Source organism: Primulina eburnea, chromosome 10, assembly GCF_022965805.1.
Source record: "Primulina eburnea isolate SZY01 chromosome 10, ASM2296580v1, whole genome shotgun sequence".
Classification (NCBI taxonomy): domain Eukaryota; kingdom Viridiplantae; phylum Streptophyta; class Magnoliopsida; order Lamiales; family Gesneriaceae; genus Primulina; species Primulina eburnea.
The window spans coordinates 5,434,594-5,452,885 of record NC_133110.1 but is presented as its reverse complement, the minus strand read 5'-3'; the positions used below and the strand labels follow the sequence as shown (position 1 = coordinate 5,452,885).

The window sequence follows — 18,292 nt, the reverse complement described above, 5'->3', positions numbered from 1 at the left end:
TTCATGTAACTTGAAGTTTACTAACCATAAATGTATATATTCATTTAAATCGAAGTTTAAAAAATAAAGTTGAACTATTTTTATTTATAAAACATATATGTTTTTTTAAACTTAAAGTTTAAAAAATTAAGTTCGAATTGTTAACAAAAAAATTATATATATATATATGTTCATTTAACTTGAAGTTTAAAAAATAAAATTTGAACTATTTTTAGGTATAAAACATATATGTTTTTTTAACTTGAAGTCTTAAAAATTAAATCCGAACCGCTAACCAAAAATTTATATGTTCATGTAACATGAAATTTTAAAAAATTAAGTCCGAACTATTTTTTATTATAAAGCTTAGAAAATATATTGATGTGAAATAATGCATAGTAGAATAAAATGTATTAATTAAACAAATTAGGTAATTAGATAAGAAAATTGAAAAGTCACCTAAATAAGACATTAATTAAGTAAAAGTTGGAAAAGGATAAACAAGTAAAATCACAATTCAAACTCATATATTTATAATAGTATAGATATAGATATAGATAATGAAAGGTGATCGTTATGTGTGGACTTTGCTTCTTCTTTTTTTCCCCTTTTATTTTACTATTTATTTTTTTTGTTCTTCTCATTTTTATGCCCAATTTCAAAATTCCCAAAAGAGCCATATGCCAATGTTTAGTTTTTAATTTTTTATTTTTTAAAAAATATTGTTTACACTTTTTTTAATTAAAAAAAACAAACTGTACAAACACATAACACATAAACAAAAATAGATTGTACAAACATAGAACACATACGTCAAGTGCTGATATATAAGAATAATTGAAGCTTGTATTATGTGGTGCTGTCCTACAATAAGAAATATGTTACATTTGGGCTTTGTTTAATTTCTAAATTATTTTGATTGTTTTTGGGATTGTGAAATAATGGGACTAGTTCAACTAAGCCTCTTTCCTAGAACAAAATGAAGGACGAAAGAGAACCTTATTTCTTCTGTTACAAAAACAATAGTTGTTTCATAAGCAAACGAGCGAGCCATTCTCCATTCTCCATCCACAGGCAGACAGTCCCATAAACAAGCACATAACGTAGACACTTTTTTCTTGCTCGATGCTTTGACATGGCAATAGGGATTCTCAAGGACTACTATATACATGCTTGACGCTAGTTTAACATTTTTTTTATCGGTAGCTTTAGTGTAAGATTTCTCGTAGCACAGATGGCAAAATCACAATTGGCCTCTCCTTTGATCCTGATGCTTTCCATGCATAAATATCAAATAGAGCTGATCCTGCAACTCTCCAACAAAAACTGCATCTTCCTACTTCATTGCAACTTATTGCATGGTCGTAAGTCACATTATATATAGCAACTGCTTCCTCATAGATCTGCTCCGTATTCTTTTCACTTTCTTCTATGTCAGGAGCATCGTATAACATCTGCATTTCGTAAACTCTTTATTACAATGTCCATTCAAGTAAGAATTTAACTCTCTTTTCTTTAAAAATTACCAAAAACACACAATAATAAAATAACCTGCTTGTACTTCCTGATCACCTCATCTGCAGCATCATTCTTCACTTCACTGCAAGATTTCAAGGCTTTTGTCATGTCCTTGCGATAATCGCCATACCTGATTCTCCACATATTGACATATTCCGCAGGTATTTGAACATCGAAACATGGTAATTTCCAGATATCTGTAAAAAATATAAAACACCAATGTTATCACTTAGCTAAAAAAATCAATCAAGATTCTTAAAGCTTCATTGACAATATGCATGACTTAAATAAGAGTAATTTACAGTGACACACCCTGAGGTGAGACAATTCTACATTTACATACAGGAGTCTTTATACAAACATAATATTGATAACACCATAACTTTTTATCAGTATTTCTGACAAGCCTAGGCAGGGGTGGAAGCGCAATAATGCAAACATAAGGGACGTCACAAGTATTCAAATCTATTGATGTTATTAGTCAAACGTTCTAAGAATATTTACAGTAATCCCATCACCATTTTCAAGCAACCCGAGTTCAGCAGCTAGTGTTCAAGGAATAATAGGACTAAATGTTTTGGTGCATCCAGTGCTCGAAGATTATGTAGTTTGTTTTGAAGTGGGAGGTGGCCTTCTCTCATACAGTCCAAGAGGCAGTCATTGCTGATCCATGGAAATCAGTTACACAAGGATAGGAAGTCTAAGATTGCTGAGGACTTCCTCATTGGATACTCTAGATCTTCTGAAGCCATAATTAGTTTTTAATTAATATGAAGTTTGTAACTTGGATTTTTGCTCTCAGTTTTTTGTCTTGTAACCCCCAAATGAGCACATATTACTCTTTAAAAGAAGTAATAATAATATTGCAATGGGACAGAAGAGGGAGGACCATCTTGGTCGAGAAAACATAGTAAAAGTGTATGGGGAACAAGAAATAGAGCAACTAAGCAAGCAGCTCATGACAGGATAGTCTCTGTGTTCTGCAGGAGTCTCAGACATGCAGAACACACAGGCGCATTATGTAGAGCTAACAAAGTGTGATGCTAATCTTTATCAAGTAGAGAAGAAAATAGCTAAGCCCAAAATGAAAATATAAGGTAAAACCATATCAACCCAAAGTGATGATCTATTTTTGGAAAGTGATAAATTGTCGAATAAAATAATATATATAATTTTGCGATACATGAAATGGAGGGAAAATATGTTTGAGAAAATAGAATAAAAATCAATGACAGTCTCTACATTTTGGGGGATGAAAAAGTTTGGTGGAAAAAAATCAAACAAGGTCTTTGCATTTGTTAACACCAGTCACACCCCAATTCCATACATACAATTGCATCATCACATTACATGCATGGATTATATTGATATATTTTGATGCTTTTATATTGTATATGATTACTAGCTTGCATATTGCTCACCCTAGGTGGGGTATATACTTGTCAGTAATGGCGTCGCTTAGGCGTATATGTATTATGATTACTAGCTTGTCGCACAGGGTAGCCCTCGGCTCACCCTAGGTGGGTATATTTTAAATATTAAAACCCTAACACACCTCTTTCTTTATTTTATTTTTTATTTTCACTTCATCTCTCAACTCTCAACTCTCAACCACCACAGTCCACACACAATCTGCCACTTCCCGCCGCTCGCCGCCGCCGCCGGAAGTCAGAATATTTAGATTTTAGGTTAAGCATTGCATATTTATTATTTATCATACTTTTTTTATAAGATTTCAGATTTTGTGATTTCAAAAATCAATTTTTTTACTATTATTAATTTATTATTTTATTATTGATTTATTGTTGAAGATTAATGGCAGAAAAAGATAAACAACCGGAGTTGGAACATTATCTAGATGATATTATATTTTGTGCTTAAACATTATTTAATTGCACATTTTACATAAAAATGATTATATTGCATGATTATCTATAAAAAATTACTTAAAAAATTTCAACCGCCTAGGCACCGCCTGGGCACTGCCTAGGCGGCCGAGGCGGTAGGCGGTCACCGACCGCCCCGCCGCCGCCTCCCGCCATTTACAACCTTGTACTTGTCAACAAGGTAATGGGCCTCCAGGAGCGGTACAGGAGACCCAAGGAGAACCTAAGAAGTCTTGGATAACAGTTGCGTAACTGAACATGTTTCACTACCAAAACAGTTACATGTATCCATTGTTTATTTATACAAGGAAATTGACCTGCGTGTATATTTGGTATTATGAGCCTTACTCGGAGATGTGTTCCTTTCAGAAGACAATTTTGATTCTACACTTACCTCATGGGTCACATGAAGTAACTAGTAAGTCTCAAATGGGTTTTAAATGGAAATAAATCCATCGCAAGGATTTTCACCTTTTGCTGGGGAAGCCTCATCTTTTGATTTCTCCATTCTATTATAAATTTGACCCAATATGGAAAAGGAATTGTAGGTAATGTCAGCGCCCCTTTGCATGTAATGTGGATACTGCTCTGCTTTCAAATAATTTGGAAAATTGATCTGTTTCACAAAAATGATTCTGTCACGTAACTTGATATTTTCCAAATGTAAGTTTAGGGTCGCTGATACGTGAATGTGAGTAAATAAATTATCATAGCAATCTCAGATTCTTATAAAGAAATTTTCCAAAAACCAACCTTTTTCCCACTTTTAGGTGCATCTAATGCATCATAATATATATCTATCAGTTGAATAATCTTTCTCCTCAAGCAATCCTTTTCTGAGGCACATTGTATTGTCAGCAGCCGATCCATAAATGAAAGCCAGCTATCAGCTGCTGTCGCTATGATGAAGCTAGAAAAGCAAAATTACAACAAAATGACAGGAAAAATAACTTAGATTTGGACAAATGAAAGAACGCAAGCAGCAAGTTCCGTAGGCCATTGTGTAAAAAATACATTGGATTAATTATTTTACTATCTAGGCAATACGCAATAAGAGCATGAAATGAAGACCGAAATCTTGTTATTTCGTTAGTATGAGTAAATACCCAGGATTTCTTCTGCCCCAGATACCTACAGGTCCAAGCAGTAAGTCTCTCTAAAGAGTGAAGTCCACCAACAAATAGGAAAAAAATCACCCAGAAAAAGAGATCGAGTTAGGAAATAAACAAGTACAAGGTCATCTTTAACACAAAACCAAAAGGGAACTTGGTGTCAGCTTCAGCCCCTGACATCCACAGTTTTGAACTAAGAAAAAAAAGGCAAATTCTATTGTCCCAACGACAGAAGCATATTTCTCAAAAGAAAATGATATAATTTCCAATGTAAAATTTCCTTCGTCAAACTAAACAACTATATATCTAAAATATTGGCTAGTTCAGATAATAAAACTTTTGTTTTAAACACTCTAAATGAAAGGAGCCAATTTTTTGAGCAGACGCAGGCAATTTCCTTGGAATTTATTACATGATATAGCTCACAAAAAATTCTTCGATTTGCTGATCAAAACTGCATACCTCGGTCTTCTAGCTTCTGAGAAAAGTCGAAGAAGTTCACATTCTAACTCCACTGGTGAAAATTGTTGCGGGTTTCTGTTATTTGACTTTTGTGACGGGTAGACACGACACCACGGGTCACTTGGTTGGTAATACTCCAATAGCTGAAATGCAAGACATACCAACTTGCAGTGAGATACATATTGATAATTCTAAGATACAGTTAATAAGATGCACCAACACAATAAGAGAATTGAACAAGCCTGAGATACTTTGATTAAATTAAAAGCATGTGAACTAAATAGAGCTTCGGGTGTTGATTTTATAATCCCATAAGAACGTATTAGCTGCTATGTGAAAATGACAAATTACAGTCACTAGTTTATCAATATTTAACACAAAAAGTATATCAGATTTTAGGATTCAGCTAGCTGTAATCGAATTTTTCTAAAAGTAGCAGTAGTATAAAACCATTAGGTATGAACTTATCTACACTGTCCAAAACGTCCTCAATCTCCATCACTGGAATTATAATAACCCAAGTCTGTGACTAGCATTTTCAAACTGTGACACATGGCATACTCACAAAGTTAAGAAGGACTAGGACGATGGTATCCAGCAAAGCAGCAGCAAGGACGTCCAGAACAGAGAGATAGTTAGGCTCATAAGGATGTGAGGACAAAAGAGTACCATAAGGAAAAGAATAAGCATGATACAACAGTCATGTGCTCATAGGACGAATCTATCGACCATTTAAGATGGATCTGTATTGATATTTTGACTATTGGTTGAAATTTTTTTATCCTATGGCTATGTTCACTTGCTATGATAAGGATCAAATTATACCAATACTCATATCAATCTCATGTTTGCTTTTAGGAAATGTAAGAAATATATAAATTATTGAACCAAGAATATATTTGTGATGTGATGCAAGGAAATAGAACACTAAATATAAGTATAGAAAATTACTGCAATAATTAATGGACTCGTGGATAGAAACCATAGAAGTGACATATCAAATTTTCACACAATTTATGTATTAAATATTAAAAAATTTATGTTCCGTAACTATTAGACATGAATAGTAAATAAATTCGAAGTGTGAAATGTCTATTAGTTTGACTGATTTTTAGGTGCCTGATAGGACTGCCAATGGATTTTGGAACACCAAAACAAAAAACACAAATTATGTATGGAAACACGCACCTAGACAAACATAAAAGTAAATGCATGTGATTTGAAGGTCTAACCATTATTTTTATTTTTCTGTCTACTAATACCAGATTTTAAGGGAATTCCACTTCATATCAATCTCTTTTCAACAACATAAAATTATCCATTTACTTGTCTTTTCATTTGAATTCCGAAGATATCCTATCAAGGCAAGACAGGAAATAACCCCATTTCGTGTCTGATTTTTAACTTTCGATGAAGTTACCAGATTATAACAGAACCACAGGCAATGCCTATCAACATTTTTCTACAAATTGGTTAACATTTAACTTGAAATTTATTGTAATGCCTACTGATCAATGTGGGATTGGTTTCCAGAAGAACCATCAGGGAAACTTCAACAGTTGCATGACATCAATGGCAAAGATACTAACCTCAGGATTTCTTGAGACCCAATACATGTCTCCATCAAAGTCACCGGTTGCCATTTCATAAGGAGCTGACCTCCAGCCTTTAGTGGAAAAGAATATACCATATTTAGCATTACCGACAACCTCTTCCAATTCCCTCAAATATATGGCCTTCATAACATGAATATCTCCAAAATGCAATCCAGGATTTCGATAAACTAATACCTTCCCCGAAACTTGACCATGGTGGCTGCATGTTGAACTATAACTTATCAGCGCGATACAATATGCCACATCTACACTTCTACAGTTTTATTATGCTTTGGTACATAAATATATGCAGGGGGCAAAGGGGGTTCTGTTCATCATGCAGGACTCTTGCACTGACAGGTGGGACATCTGATTGACTGGGTAACAGGTTAAGGAATTAAAGTACTTCTACTTTGCAAAAGTGCAAACAACAAGGTCACAAAAAGGTACAAGATAGTTTTTGCCAAGGCACAGCTATCTGTTACCAAACAAGAAAGAAAACATGTACCACAGCATGAGTAAAACATAGCCATAAAACTTTGATGGAAATACATTAATATATTAGTAAACACTACAGTAACTGCGGCATCCATGGAACAAATTTTGACAAACAAGTTTGATAACAGAAATTCTGTACACACGCACAGGATAACACAAACTTCATCATAGTTTAATATTCCAGTTGGATCAGCTGTTCCCATTAGATAAAAGGTTTCGCTGATTGGTAACTTTCCAGCTTTTAAATTAGACTTCTCATTCTTCTCTAGATTCCATAAACAGTGTTGGAGATACGGCTCATTGAGGGGTATCCCAGATGAAATCATTCTCTGTGCCAGAAAACCGTACTGTAGACCATCATTATGAGAAGCAACTGCAAGAACGAACAAACTTGTAAGAGTAAATACAGTTACAATCATGATTGAAGATAAGCAGCAGTTTATTGCAATATGAAAAATTATGATCAGCTAAAAAATGAAATGGACTCAAACTAGTTGCCGAAGAAATTACAGTAACTCAATTATACAATTTAGTGAGTAAGTCAAGGGATATGATAGAACATTAACAAATAGGACAAACTCGGCAATATAGCAGCTGAAATATACCTCTCAGAGCTGAACTCCTATTTGTGTACACATTTCGAGAGTCTTCCAGTGCATTAATAAGCAAACTTAGAAAGAATTCTGGTGGAACATTCCCATAGCTTAACAGAGCAATCAAATTTTTTGATAGAGTAGTTCTGCCAGGCTTACGACTGAAAATTATGACACCAAGGATCAGTAAATATCAGTCAAAGGAAAATACAAAATGAATCATTTACAGCACTTAAATTCTTACTAATCTAGAACCGTTGTCTGACAGTTACACATCCTTCTCCTAGCTAAAATTGTGTCTAGCTCATGGAAAATACAGTATCAGAAAGAAGTGTAACAGCAATTCAAATGTGAAGATAGTTGTGTTATGTGGTGATGATGATGATCAGATATGGTAACTGAGGTAGCACACAATTACTTAGGCAGTGGTCACTTTGTGCGCATCTTTGTTGATATGAATCTGACCGATACAAGACAATGAGATTGTTGAAAAGGAAAAGCACATATAAATTCATGCACCTAGATGTTGATAAAACAATAAACTGTAGTGGTGCTCAAAACTTACAATTATACCGGAACCAGTCATTCTAATGTAGTATTAATACTTAACAAGAAGAATTAAAGCTAAACTAAAAGAGAAAAATTTATTATTCAAGCTATAGATACCTAAAATCGACAATCTCCAATGAGTTGAAAGTTTCCTCCTTTGTAAATGTGCAATCTCTCTCAACCTTAATCATCGAAGGCCTAATATGAATTGTTCCACGTTCAAGCTATAGATGGCAGGTGTTTAGAAACCAATGAATCACAATGGTAAACAAAAATAAAAAGCGAAAAGCTCTGGCCACCAAAAACAATATGTTATGAATTAGCAGAAAAAATTAAGTCATGAATTTCACAAGATAGTAAAATTGAATCAAATGAATTTCATTCATACACCAACTACTGACCTATGTTAAGGACTCAGAAAATGCAATTAGTCTCAAGCCCAAACAAGGAGCCGGAATCAGAAGCCCAAGAGAGAAGGCCCGGAATTTAGAGTGTATCAAAGTACGCCCAGGGTGCACATGGGGGATAGAGAGTGCAGACGGATATGCATGGTTATGGGGGAATAAAAGAGGGGTGAAAGTGCAGGTAGAACATACGAGAGTTTTGCTAGCTTTGCTATGGCAAGAAGGATCTCCCTTCAAGAGTGAGTTTTCTTTGTATTTCCTTTATATGTCAGCGTATATCAATAAAATTAACTTAACATTACATAATATTTGCTGTGCTGATTTATTTCTTTGTTAAATCTTTGTGTGACTTGATTCTGGTTGCAACATATTCTCCTTCTGCTCTCTTAAAAATCGTGTTAAATAATCAAATAAATATTATGTGATTAAATTTGATATTATCGCATCGTGATAAATTTTTTACATGATTCATTGGTAAGGATTGATCTCATACCATGCTTATTCCCAAACTATTACTACCTATATTATATTTATATAACCAAACAATGTAACTCCTACATTGTGATGTATGAACTCTTCAATATATTTCAATTAATGTAATATCTAAGATATCAGAGCAGGAAATTCCAGTCTGGGTTTTTCTATCCTTTCTATCATCCAAAAGAATGGAAAATGTGTGCTGCCTGCATGCCTGTCTCTCATGATAATACGGAAAAGTTCTGCCATTTACAACTTGATTGACTAGTGTTTACCCATTTCCTCGAGCACAATCATGAAAGACTATCAGTTGATGCTCAATAGAAGATAAAACATGTGAACTCCAACTAACTACTCCATGTCTCAGTTAGTTTAGATGCATAATGGTGAAACCATGAACAATTTTCGTGAAGATATTTTCATGTTTCAAGTTGAACACTTCAATTCATATCTCGACGTTCAACTTGAAGGGGACATTAGAAAATCAAAGTGACATTCTATGATTAATACTACTGAGATCATACAATATATCTTTGATGCGGTTGTAATTAGTTGGGACTGATTTCCTACCATATGTATCTCAAAATGAATGCCCGAACATGTCTTCACAATGTTTATACAACTACAAAATTCAGTAAAATGATTTGATTGGAGACCAGCTTTCGCCAAGTAATTGATATTTTTATTTGAATATTGTCATCATAAATTTGACTGCACATAAGGATATGCATGCACGCCAGCAATATTATTGTACCTTTTTGTTAACAAGAAGTGTCCCTTTAACAGCACAACCATTGTAGAATAATCGACATTGCATCAGCAAAGGCTGAAATAAGTTGAACAAAGAAAATATATCACAATAAAAAATTAAGTAGAATGGCCAATGGCTTACGAGTTTCAAGTTTGTCGCCATTGCTAATGAATGGTACAATCTTCAGTTGCATGAACTCATACACTTACCGGATCATTACTCCTTGTATCTACAAGATGTGTCTGCACATAGAAAATCAATGAGTTGTGAAAATATGCCACATAATAATATAACTGAAACTTTACAAGAAAGTTTTGAAAAAGGAAACCGGTTATTAAAGTGCATACATTGACAACCCACCCTAAACATTATGCTGGATTATAATCATAAGAACAATACCCGAGCACATATAAAGCATCCGCTTTTCAAAATATTACACGAGCGAGCAAAACAAGCCCATATGCATCAGTATATTCTAATGAGTCTTACCTTTATACTTTATAATCATCATTGGTAACTTATACATTATAATTATCATCCACATCACCATCGTATCGTTTCACGGAAAAGACATGGAACAATGGATGAATCATGACGGAATCTAGAAGTGAAAGCTTATAGGCAGCCATCCAAATATGCTCTGTAATTTGAAAAGGTCCAGAAAATCAAGGAGAAAGCGTGTGATTACTTCGAGATGCGATGCCCTTTTGGCGAAACGTTTGGAGTTTCACAAGCACCCAATCCCCAACAGTAAATTGAACTTCTCGATGCATATTGTCATAGCTTGTTTTCATGCGAATGTGTGCCTCAAGTAAATGTTCCACAAGCGTCTTAAGAACCCGATCTCTGTTGAAGAGCTCTTTGTTGGTAGAATCAATGCGAGAAAGCCTAGGGCCAAGGTTCTAAAATTCACTAGGCTCTAGTCAGGTGCCAGACCAGCACCTAGTTCCTAGGCTGCCTAGGCGGGGCTTAGGATCATACGGTATCAACAGGATAAATCACATATTATAACTCCGACACAATAGCATCAAATTTAAAATGTCATCGAAATTACACATTAAATAGAAAATCACAAATTTACTCAAAATTTTCAACATGTTAGTCATCGCACACAAACTCAATATCATCATTGTGATCTTCCTCTTCTTCTTCGGATGCAAAATCATCCTCGTGAAATTCTCTAACTTTATATCGCAGACGAAGATGAAGTTTCGTGTGTCAGGGGAAACCAACAACTCGCATTTCTTGATGGACTTTATTTTAGGGTCTGTAAGGACCATGGTCACTACCTTTTTTGAGCTTGCAATCACATCTCTTATAGTACACTATGATCACTTACTCACATAACACTCCACCATTGGCAGTGGAGTTCGTGCCTCCCCAAGTCTCAAACTCAAGACCACCAGGCTATGAACCTGGCTCTGATACCACTTAAATGTCACGTCCCGAGACCGGGGTTAGTCGACACCGGCGTTGTTTTACAACCACACAATTGAAAACAACAATCCTCTTGTAGCACAGTGTAAACCGAACCAGTTTATATATATCATAATCTCAAATTAAATAACCAATGTCTTTACAAAACTGAAATAATTAAGGCGACAGAGTTTTCAATGCGGAAACGTAAACAGAAATAAAATAACTCAAACTAAATTCCTTTAGCGTTCACCATCCCCAGAAATGTTCGGACTCCTCATCCTCGAGTTCTTCTTCGGGCTTATCTGGGAAGGGTTGTAAGGGGGGTGAGTATTTCGGGAATACTCAGTAAATTGGGGAAAATCGAGCACAATAAAGACAACATGCATAAATTTCGAGAATAAAACATGACTTGCATACATACTTCATAAACATGCATAACATTGACCCAGCACTGCGACTCATCTACTTTCTACGGTTTACTGACGTCAGTCCCTAATTTTTACTCCTCTAAGGGGGCGAGGCCGTATAGCGGTTATGTCCCCCACCGCGTAAGGGTACGTCGTGGTTGGGATTCCCTCCCGTATACAGTCGACTCCTCACAATGCTTTTAAAATCGTATGACAAAACAAGAAAAGAGTAGAAAGAAGATTGCACTCGACTATTTATTTTCTTGTAAAAATCGAAAACATGCATACCCAAATCCGAAATTTTAAAGTTAAAAAATAGCCCACTTACAATAAATATTGGTGCGAAAAACGTAGGTGCTTGGCTTTGAAAAGTGGATCGCTTCGTGCTCCTCACTCGGGCAGCGCTTCGGCTTGGTTCCTTGGACGGTTTTTGTGCAGTATTTCGGCTAGGGGGATCTGCTGAATTTTCGAAAATTGCAGCTATGGGTTTCAAAATTTTGGTGTAAGGAATGGCTAGGAGGGTTGGCCTATTTATAGGTGAGGGGAGGGTGTTCAACTTGGTATTCAAATTTTACCCAATTAGGCCTCAAATCTCTCAATGTTTGACTTCCAATTTCCTTGCTCTTTTTCGAAATTCAGCTACCAAGTTTGTGAGATTAAATCCTTGATTCTTTCCTCCTTGATTGGTTCGAAAATAGTGATGCTAACTTGGGGAGGATTTTGAGCCATCTTTGATTATTTTCTTCCAAGTAACCATGTATCTATCCACCTCAATAATTAGGCAATTAATCTAGGAGGATTTCGAAAATCTTAAGCAATAATCAAGCCTTAATCCTTTTAATCTGCATGATATTCAATCTTGCAAGAATTTCCTTCCAATTCGAAAATTGCATGCTTAAACACAATATATCAATACAATATTGCATGCCCAATAGTATCTCCACATATCCCATAAAAAAATATTCTCCACTATGCAAGTCTTATTTTTATACCATACAAAAATCTTATGTTAAGATTTCCCTTACAATTCTTTAATTAAATGGTGGGAAATCTGGTTCTTACAAAAATCCAATAAATTTTGTCAAAGCAGGTATACAACACATTCACACTTTTTTATGTTTTTAATATAATTTTTAGCATAAAATATTCAAACCTTTTCATGGGAATGATCCTTACTCACGCTACAACATTTTTATTAATTTAAATTGAGTGGGGTTAATTTGGGTGAGCCACTAGCAATAGTTACCACTTCACATCCATGTATTCTTTTTTAACAAGTTATATTCATGCTGAAAATTCAATAAATTGTCAGAGCGGGTATATTACACATTCATACTTAAAGAACAAAAAATTTCTGACCTCAAAACTACTGTCTTTGATGTACATCGCCGCAGAAAAATCTTTAGGACACTTCATTGCTAAATCTTCTGAAATAAATCCTGTTCCATCAGTATGAAACATAGGCTTCCCATCTTCATCATAGATAATATTGCCATTCTCATCCTAGAAGGAAGGTACATGGAGATCGAATTAATATCCTCAATCCTCAAAACTGAGATGAGAAGAAGAACAAAACTTTGAGAGAATAATTAAAATACTAACCTTGAAAGGTATATCTTCAATTTCTTCAACATTAACAGCATGAAAATCAATATGAAGCTTTATCGTCTTAGAAAGGATAAGGGAAAACCTAACGGGCAGAAACATGGGAAGAAACACTGATTTCACAAATGCATCTTGGAGGAGAAATAACTTGAGAGAAGAGACATGCGAAAATCAACCTTGCCATGTACTTTTCAATGGTCGAGACCATGTGTATGTGCATAAAGAGGCCCCTTGCTTCAGTGACACTTTTTCCATACAAAATATAATTGTTGTCTTCACTACCAGGGACACCAGAGTCAATATGAACAAAATAGCACTTCACAGAACTATATGTGTTCTGCTCTTCTGTTCGGACCTTTTTTTGTCGTTTTCGTTCATCTTTGAAAACTGTACAATGTAGTTATAGAGATTATATTCATTCACATTCCTAACAAAAAAAATTCAAATAGACAAGCTATCACGCAACTGTAAATAGTTGTAAACAACCCAATGGATAAAACATCAAACGTTCTTAGACTCAAAGATAGTAACAAGGCAGTCGTTCACAACGCACTGCCCCCAAAAACCAGAGAGAAGTATTATTAATCAATCATACAAAGTAAAAAAGAGATTTCCGCTAGACAGTGTGACCAACGCTGAGATGGTAAGATGCAAATGAAATTTGAGCTAGAAAAGTTGATCAAATATGGTCTAAACTAATTTAATTGTTAAATATAATTTATTGACGAACAGAATATGTGTTCAAAGTTAAACAATAACAATTGAAATAATCACCCAAAGACAAAAACGAGGATTACACCTCCGAGAAAAGAAATTTTCAGAGAATGAAAGCAATCACATTGATTCGCTCCAAGGAAAAAAAGGGATAGCAAACAAAATATTTCAGCTAACTAAAGAATCAGAATGACTAAAATCTATATTTTTTTAGACAAGAAATGAGATCATATTATATATACATATAAAAACATGTAATACAAAAAGTGGATAAGATATCCGCACACCAAGCCCCTAAAACTCGAGACATATCAACAATATATTAATGTCCAATCTTTGACTAAGTCTATAATCGATAACATATCAAACTCTTTATAATTCCTAATCCACAAAGAAACTCACAACTTGATCTTCTCAACACATTAAACCCGATTCCGCTATATCTTCGAAAATTCTCTTGTTCATTCCTAACCAGACATACCAGCAAATACAATGAACCACCAACATCCAAAAAATAAATATCATTTCAGCTAACTAAAGCAAACATAATGATCACTAAAAAATCAATAGCACTTCAAATAACTAAAGCAATCAGAGTGATCACCAAAAAATCGATAGCGCCTTAGACCGACAAGAACCCCTTCAGAGATATTGCCAAGGTCACTCATGCCATCCTTTAAGAACTTGACTGTCAATATGCTATCATCTCCCAAACACCTTTGTAAGTGAGTTCTCGTACTATTTAAATATGGACCCTGTAATAAACAAAATATATGCAGCAATTAGACACATGTGAACAACATCCTCAAACCAAAATTGATATGTGAGCATGCAAACAATCACATGATAGTACAAGTAGGCAGAGACTGACCTTGAAATGATAACTTCCATCTTGGTGAATATAACAAAAATAAATATGGGCTTTCCCAGAATCCCAATCAAAGTACTGCATGAAAAAATATGAAAAAAGTTCAGGTAGGAGTTCTTATGCAAACCTGGAGCCACAAGATGAATTAACTGTAACCCCCAACAAATGGACATAATAAAAATTAAATAATTATTTATTTCCATTTGGGAAAGAAAATGGGTTCTTTCAGACATATATAAGAACTTTTGTCCATATCCGGATGTTGTCATTGCTCTTTTTTCTGAAATATTCATCTTGTATCCAAAATTGATGCTCAAGTTTCAGAGTACAGAAAGTAAAAGTGCAGAAACAGTTATCTCTTGATACATCCTAAAACCTTAAAACCAGGATAAGATGGGAAAATTCAACCATGAGGGGCTCAACAAGGTGTGTTCTCAGAACACACTTCAATAAAACAAACTAATTTTAGGATATATAACTAACCTCACTGCGATCTGATTCATGACAACAGTTCTTTCCATAGGAAGACCAGATTTCACTTTCAAAACTTGCCATCGGTAGATCTTTCTTACTATAAATGTCCCTGGTATCATCCAAGGAGATTACATCTTCCAAATTTTTCCTACACAGCAAATCACCTTAATTTTGTAGAGAGGATCCCGAAAAATATCCCAAACATTGTACTAATAGAGAGACAAGCAATACTAACCTCCCAATGTAGCTCAAAACCAAAAATAATTTCCTGAATTCGAGTCTACTCAGGATCAACAACTGCTGACTAACTGTGATGGGTTTCATTGCCCCATTAAGTTGACAATTATTTACATCAGGGGTAAATGGGGACAGTGGTCTAATACTGGGGCTTCCCCTTTCTCGAGTTTCATCTCCCAATGACACCTGGATTTTTTGTCGCCCTGGTTTTTGCAAATTTGATGTGGTACAGTTCTGGACAAAATTTGACTCTGGGGACTGGCTTCCAGCATCTAACCACAAAGGAAACATCCATATAAACCATGCAACAAAAGATATTTGTTGAAGAGAAACAGGAGGTGAAAAATAAAATGTAATTTCCTGCCTAATTTAGCATATAAAACCATCATTAAGATAGACATTCTTGTGATCAACATTGAGAACTGTTCATGTTACTAATTTAGGAGCATTTACATCAATTCTCAACAATAATATCTATAACTAGCCAAAATGGAATTGAATATTTTGCGCTAAAGATGTATTTTTTTTAGAATAAATATGTATTTATCCTCGACTAATTGCATTTCCATAAGAAATCAAATTCCTCTTTCTGCTTTCACCTATGAATCGTATACAAAAAGTAACTCACTCAAGAGGCAGATATGAACTTGCACCATTAAATAAATAAAGCCACTGCATGCCCAATACAGGCCAAGGATGAATCAAGAGTCGAGACTGTAACACACTGGACATGAAAATCACATCGAGCATCCGATAAAAAAACATCGAAGTAGGCAATGAAACATCGGAAGTCGCTTGTGGCGAGCAATTAAGAATGCTTCACAATTTTGTGCACTGAATTAATATTATAACACGGGTTTGAACATTTATAAATAATCAACCAAAGGTAAATTTTATATCCTTTCCAACTTTCAATCAAAAAGTTGGCAAATTTTGCATAATTTCTGCCCCAAATACACAAAAAAAAAATGAAATAATAAAACAAACCAGCGTCTCATTCCAGTTTCTAAAAAAAGTTTCATCCCAAACTCCTCAAAGCTGGAAACAGAAGGCCATTGATCGTCCCCAAAATCAAAGAAAAAGAAACGAAAAAGACCGAGAATTTCCATACTCCGATTCTGTGGAGAACTGAAAGGAGAAGTACAGGAAGGTGACCACACACTGCCGAAACTGGTGGGGGAAGACTGAGAACCGGAGAGCACAAGAGAGGCCTGAGCAGGGTAGTACTTCTTGACGAGAGTAGCAATGTAACCACTGAAAGAAGTATAAATACGTTGAGATGAGATCATCGCGAGGATCTCCATGGAAGCTTGCTCGCCAATCTCGGCGAGCAACCGTCGGGCATAGTTCTTGATCGGCGGTTGGGACTGCAGCTGGCAAATATCGCGTAGGATCGTCTCCACGGACTCCGGGAGAGGAACTTCTTGAGAGTTTGAAGATGAAGCAGACATCTTTCGTTTCTCCTTCCTTCTTCTGAATTTGACTTGAGTGGGTTCTCACTCAGTGCTGAGCAGTTCTTTTCTTTGATACAGAAGAAAAAGACAAACAAGAGATAAAAGCGAGGGAAAATAATTGAGCTACTTTTATGCTGAACTAGTGAAGTCCACGTTGCATAAGGTTACTTTATTAGTACGGATCGGGGAAATATAGGGTTTTTTTTAAAAATAATTTAATTTAAATTTTTTTTTCAAAAATAATGTAAAAAAAAAAACTTTTGCAAAACTAAGGCAATCTGCGCGTCCGCGCTGACGTGGAGGAAAATTTTAGCGACGGAATCGATAGCAAGACCGTCGCTAATTAGCAACGGTTTTAAAAAACTGTCGCTGAAATTGAATCGGCGACGGTTCATAAACCGTCGCTATTTTAGCGACAGTCAAATGTTCACATACCGTCGCTAAGTAGCGACGGTTTATGAACCGTCGCTAAATGCCAACAAATAGTGTATCGGACAAAATCTACCCTCCGTATAATCTTGAACTTTCAACGGCTTGCTACTTTACGGCGTGCAATATACGCTGCGAAAAATAATTTGCGTGCTGCGAAAAATCATTTTTGTTGTAGTGATGACAGAGAAAAACAGACAAGAAATTTATCAAGAAATAAGTTTTTCATAGGACTGTGGAGATGTCCTAAGATTGGGATATCTCAATTGAATGTTGTTCATTTTCCTCCACATCATTCTGTGGTCGAATGTCATGTACTTGATGAATTTCTTGTCTGTTTTTTTCTCTGTCTTCATTACAACAAAAATGGATTTTCGCAGCGAGCAAATTCTCTTTCCGCAGCGTATATTACACGCTGCAAAGTTGCAAGCCGTTGAAAGTTCAAGATTATCCGGGACGTACATGTGCACGCTGTTTGTAACGTCCCGAAAATTTTAAGGCCACGTGCATACAATTAATAAATTCTCGTGTATTTTAATTAAATATTTTAATTGCATTAATTAATTATGTTGTGCATATTTACGTGTTTAAAATATATTTTTCTACATGGTTGCATTAAAATATATTTTTAAAGGTTATTCGAGTTGCGATCGAGGAACGGAGACCGATGGCTGAAAAATAAAAAAAAAATTTTATTAAATAATTGTTTTTAATTATTTAAAATAAGGGTGATGCTTTTTCTTATTTTTGAAAATAAGGGGTTTTGAAGTGATTTTATACGTCGGGACGTAAATTTTATCGGTGTTGGTTTTTCAACAAAAATACGAACTTCTTGACAATCCGGCTATTAAATTCACAAAC

At 35.0% G+C, this 18,292-nt stretch overlaps 1 protein-coding gene across 2 annotated transcripts; it reads right to left on the bottom strand.

Annotated features, from left to right (window-relative positions):
- Window positions 1–807: 807 nt before the first annotated feature.
- Window positions 808–17,094, bottom strand: LOC140842753 (probable RNA-dependent RNA polymerase 5). Of its 2 annotated transcripts, none has more exons than XM_073210876.1 (19): window positions 16,660–17,094; window positions 15,547–15,820; window positions 15,321–15,459; window positions 14,841–14,915; window positions 14,574–14,724; window positions 13,432–13,642; window positions 13,253–13,340; window positions 13,010–13,153; window positions 10,034–10,066; window positions 9,828–9,899; window positions 8,310–8,416; window positions 7,656–7,804; window positions 7,198–7,423; window positions 6,547–6,772; window positions 4,958–5,100; window positions 4,137–4,293; window positions 3,855–3,999; window positions 1,552–1,694; window positions 808–1,433 (listed from the first exon to the last, which is right to left on the bottom strand). In XM_073210876.1, the coding sequence occupies exons 1-19, from the start codon at window positions 16,997–16,999 to the stop codon at window positions 1,188–1,190; spliced, it is 3,069 nt and encodes a 1,022-aa protein (XP_073066977.1). In that variant the 5' UTR covers window positions 17,000–17,094; the 3' UTR covers window positions 808–1,187. The 2 variants fall into 2 exon arrangements, with proteins under 2 accessions (XP_073066977.1, XP_073066976.1); XM_073210875.1 differs by having other exon boundaries at window positions 1,531–1,694; window positions 16,660–17,092.
- Window positions 17,095–18,292: the final 1,198 nt, after the last annotated feature.

What these genes read in the sequence shown, in the direction of transcription:
- LOC140842753 (XM_073210875.1), bottom strand. Translation starts at nt 16,999, where the DNA reads ATGTCTGCTTCATCTTCAAACTCTCAAGAAGTTCCTCTCCCGGAGTCC. An exon ending in CACTTCTTGTTAACAAAAAG is followed by an intron (nt 8,417 to 9,827) that starts GTACAATAATAT and finishes TGCCATCTATAG; the next exon opens with CTTGAACGTGGAACAATTCA. An exon ending in TAGGAGTTCAGCTCTGAGAG is followed by an intron (nt 7,424 to 7,655) that starts GTATATTTCAGC and finishes TCGTTCTTGCAG; the next exon opens with TTGCTTCTCATAATGATGGT.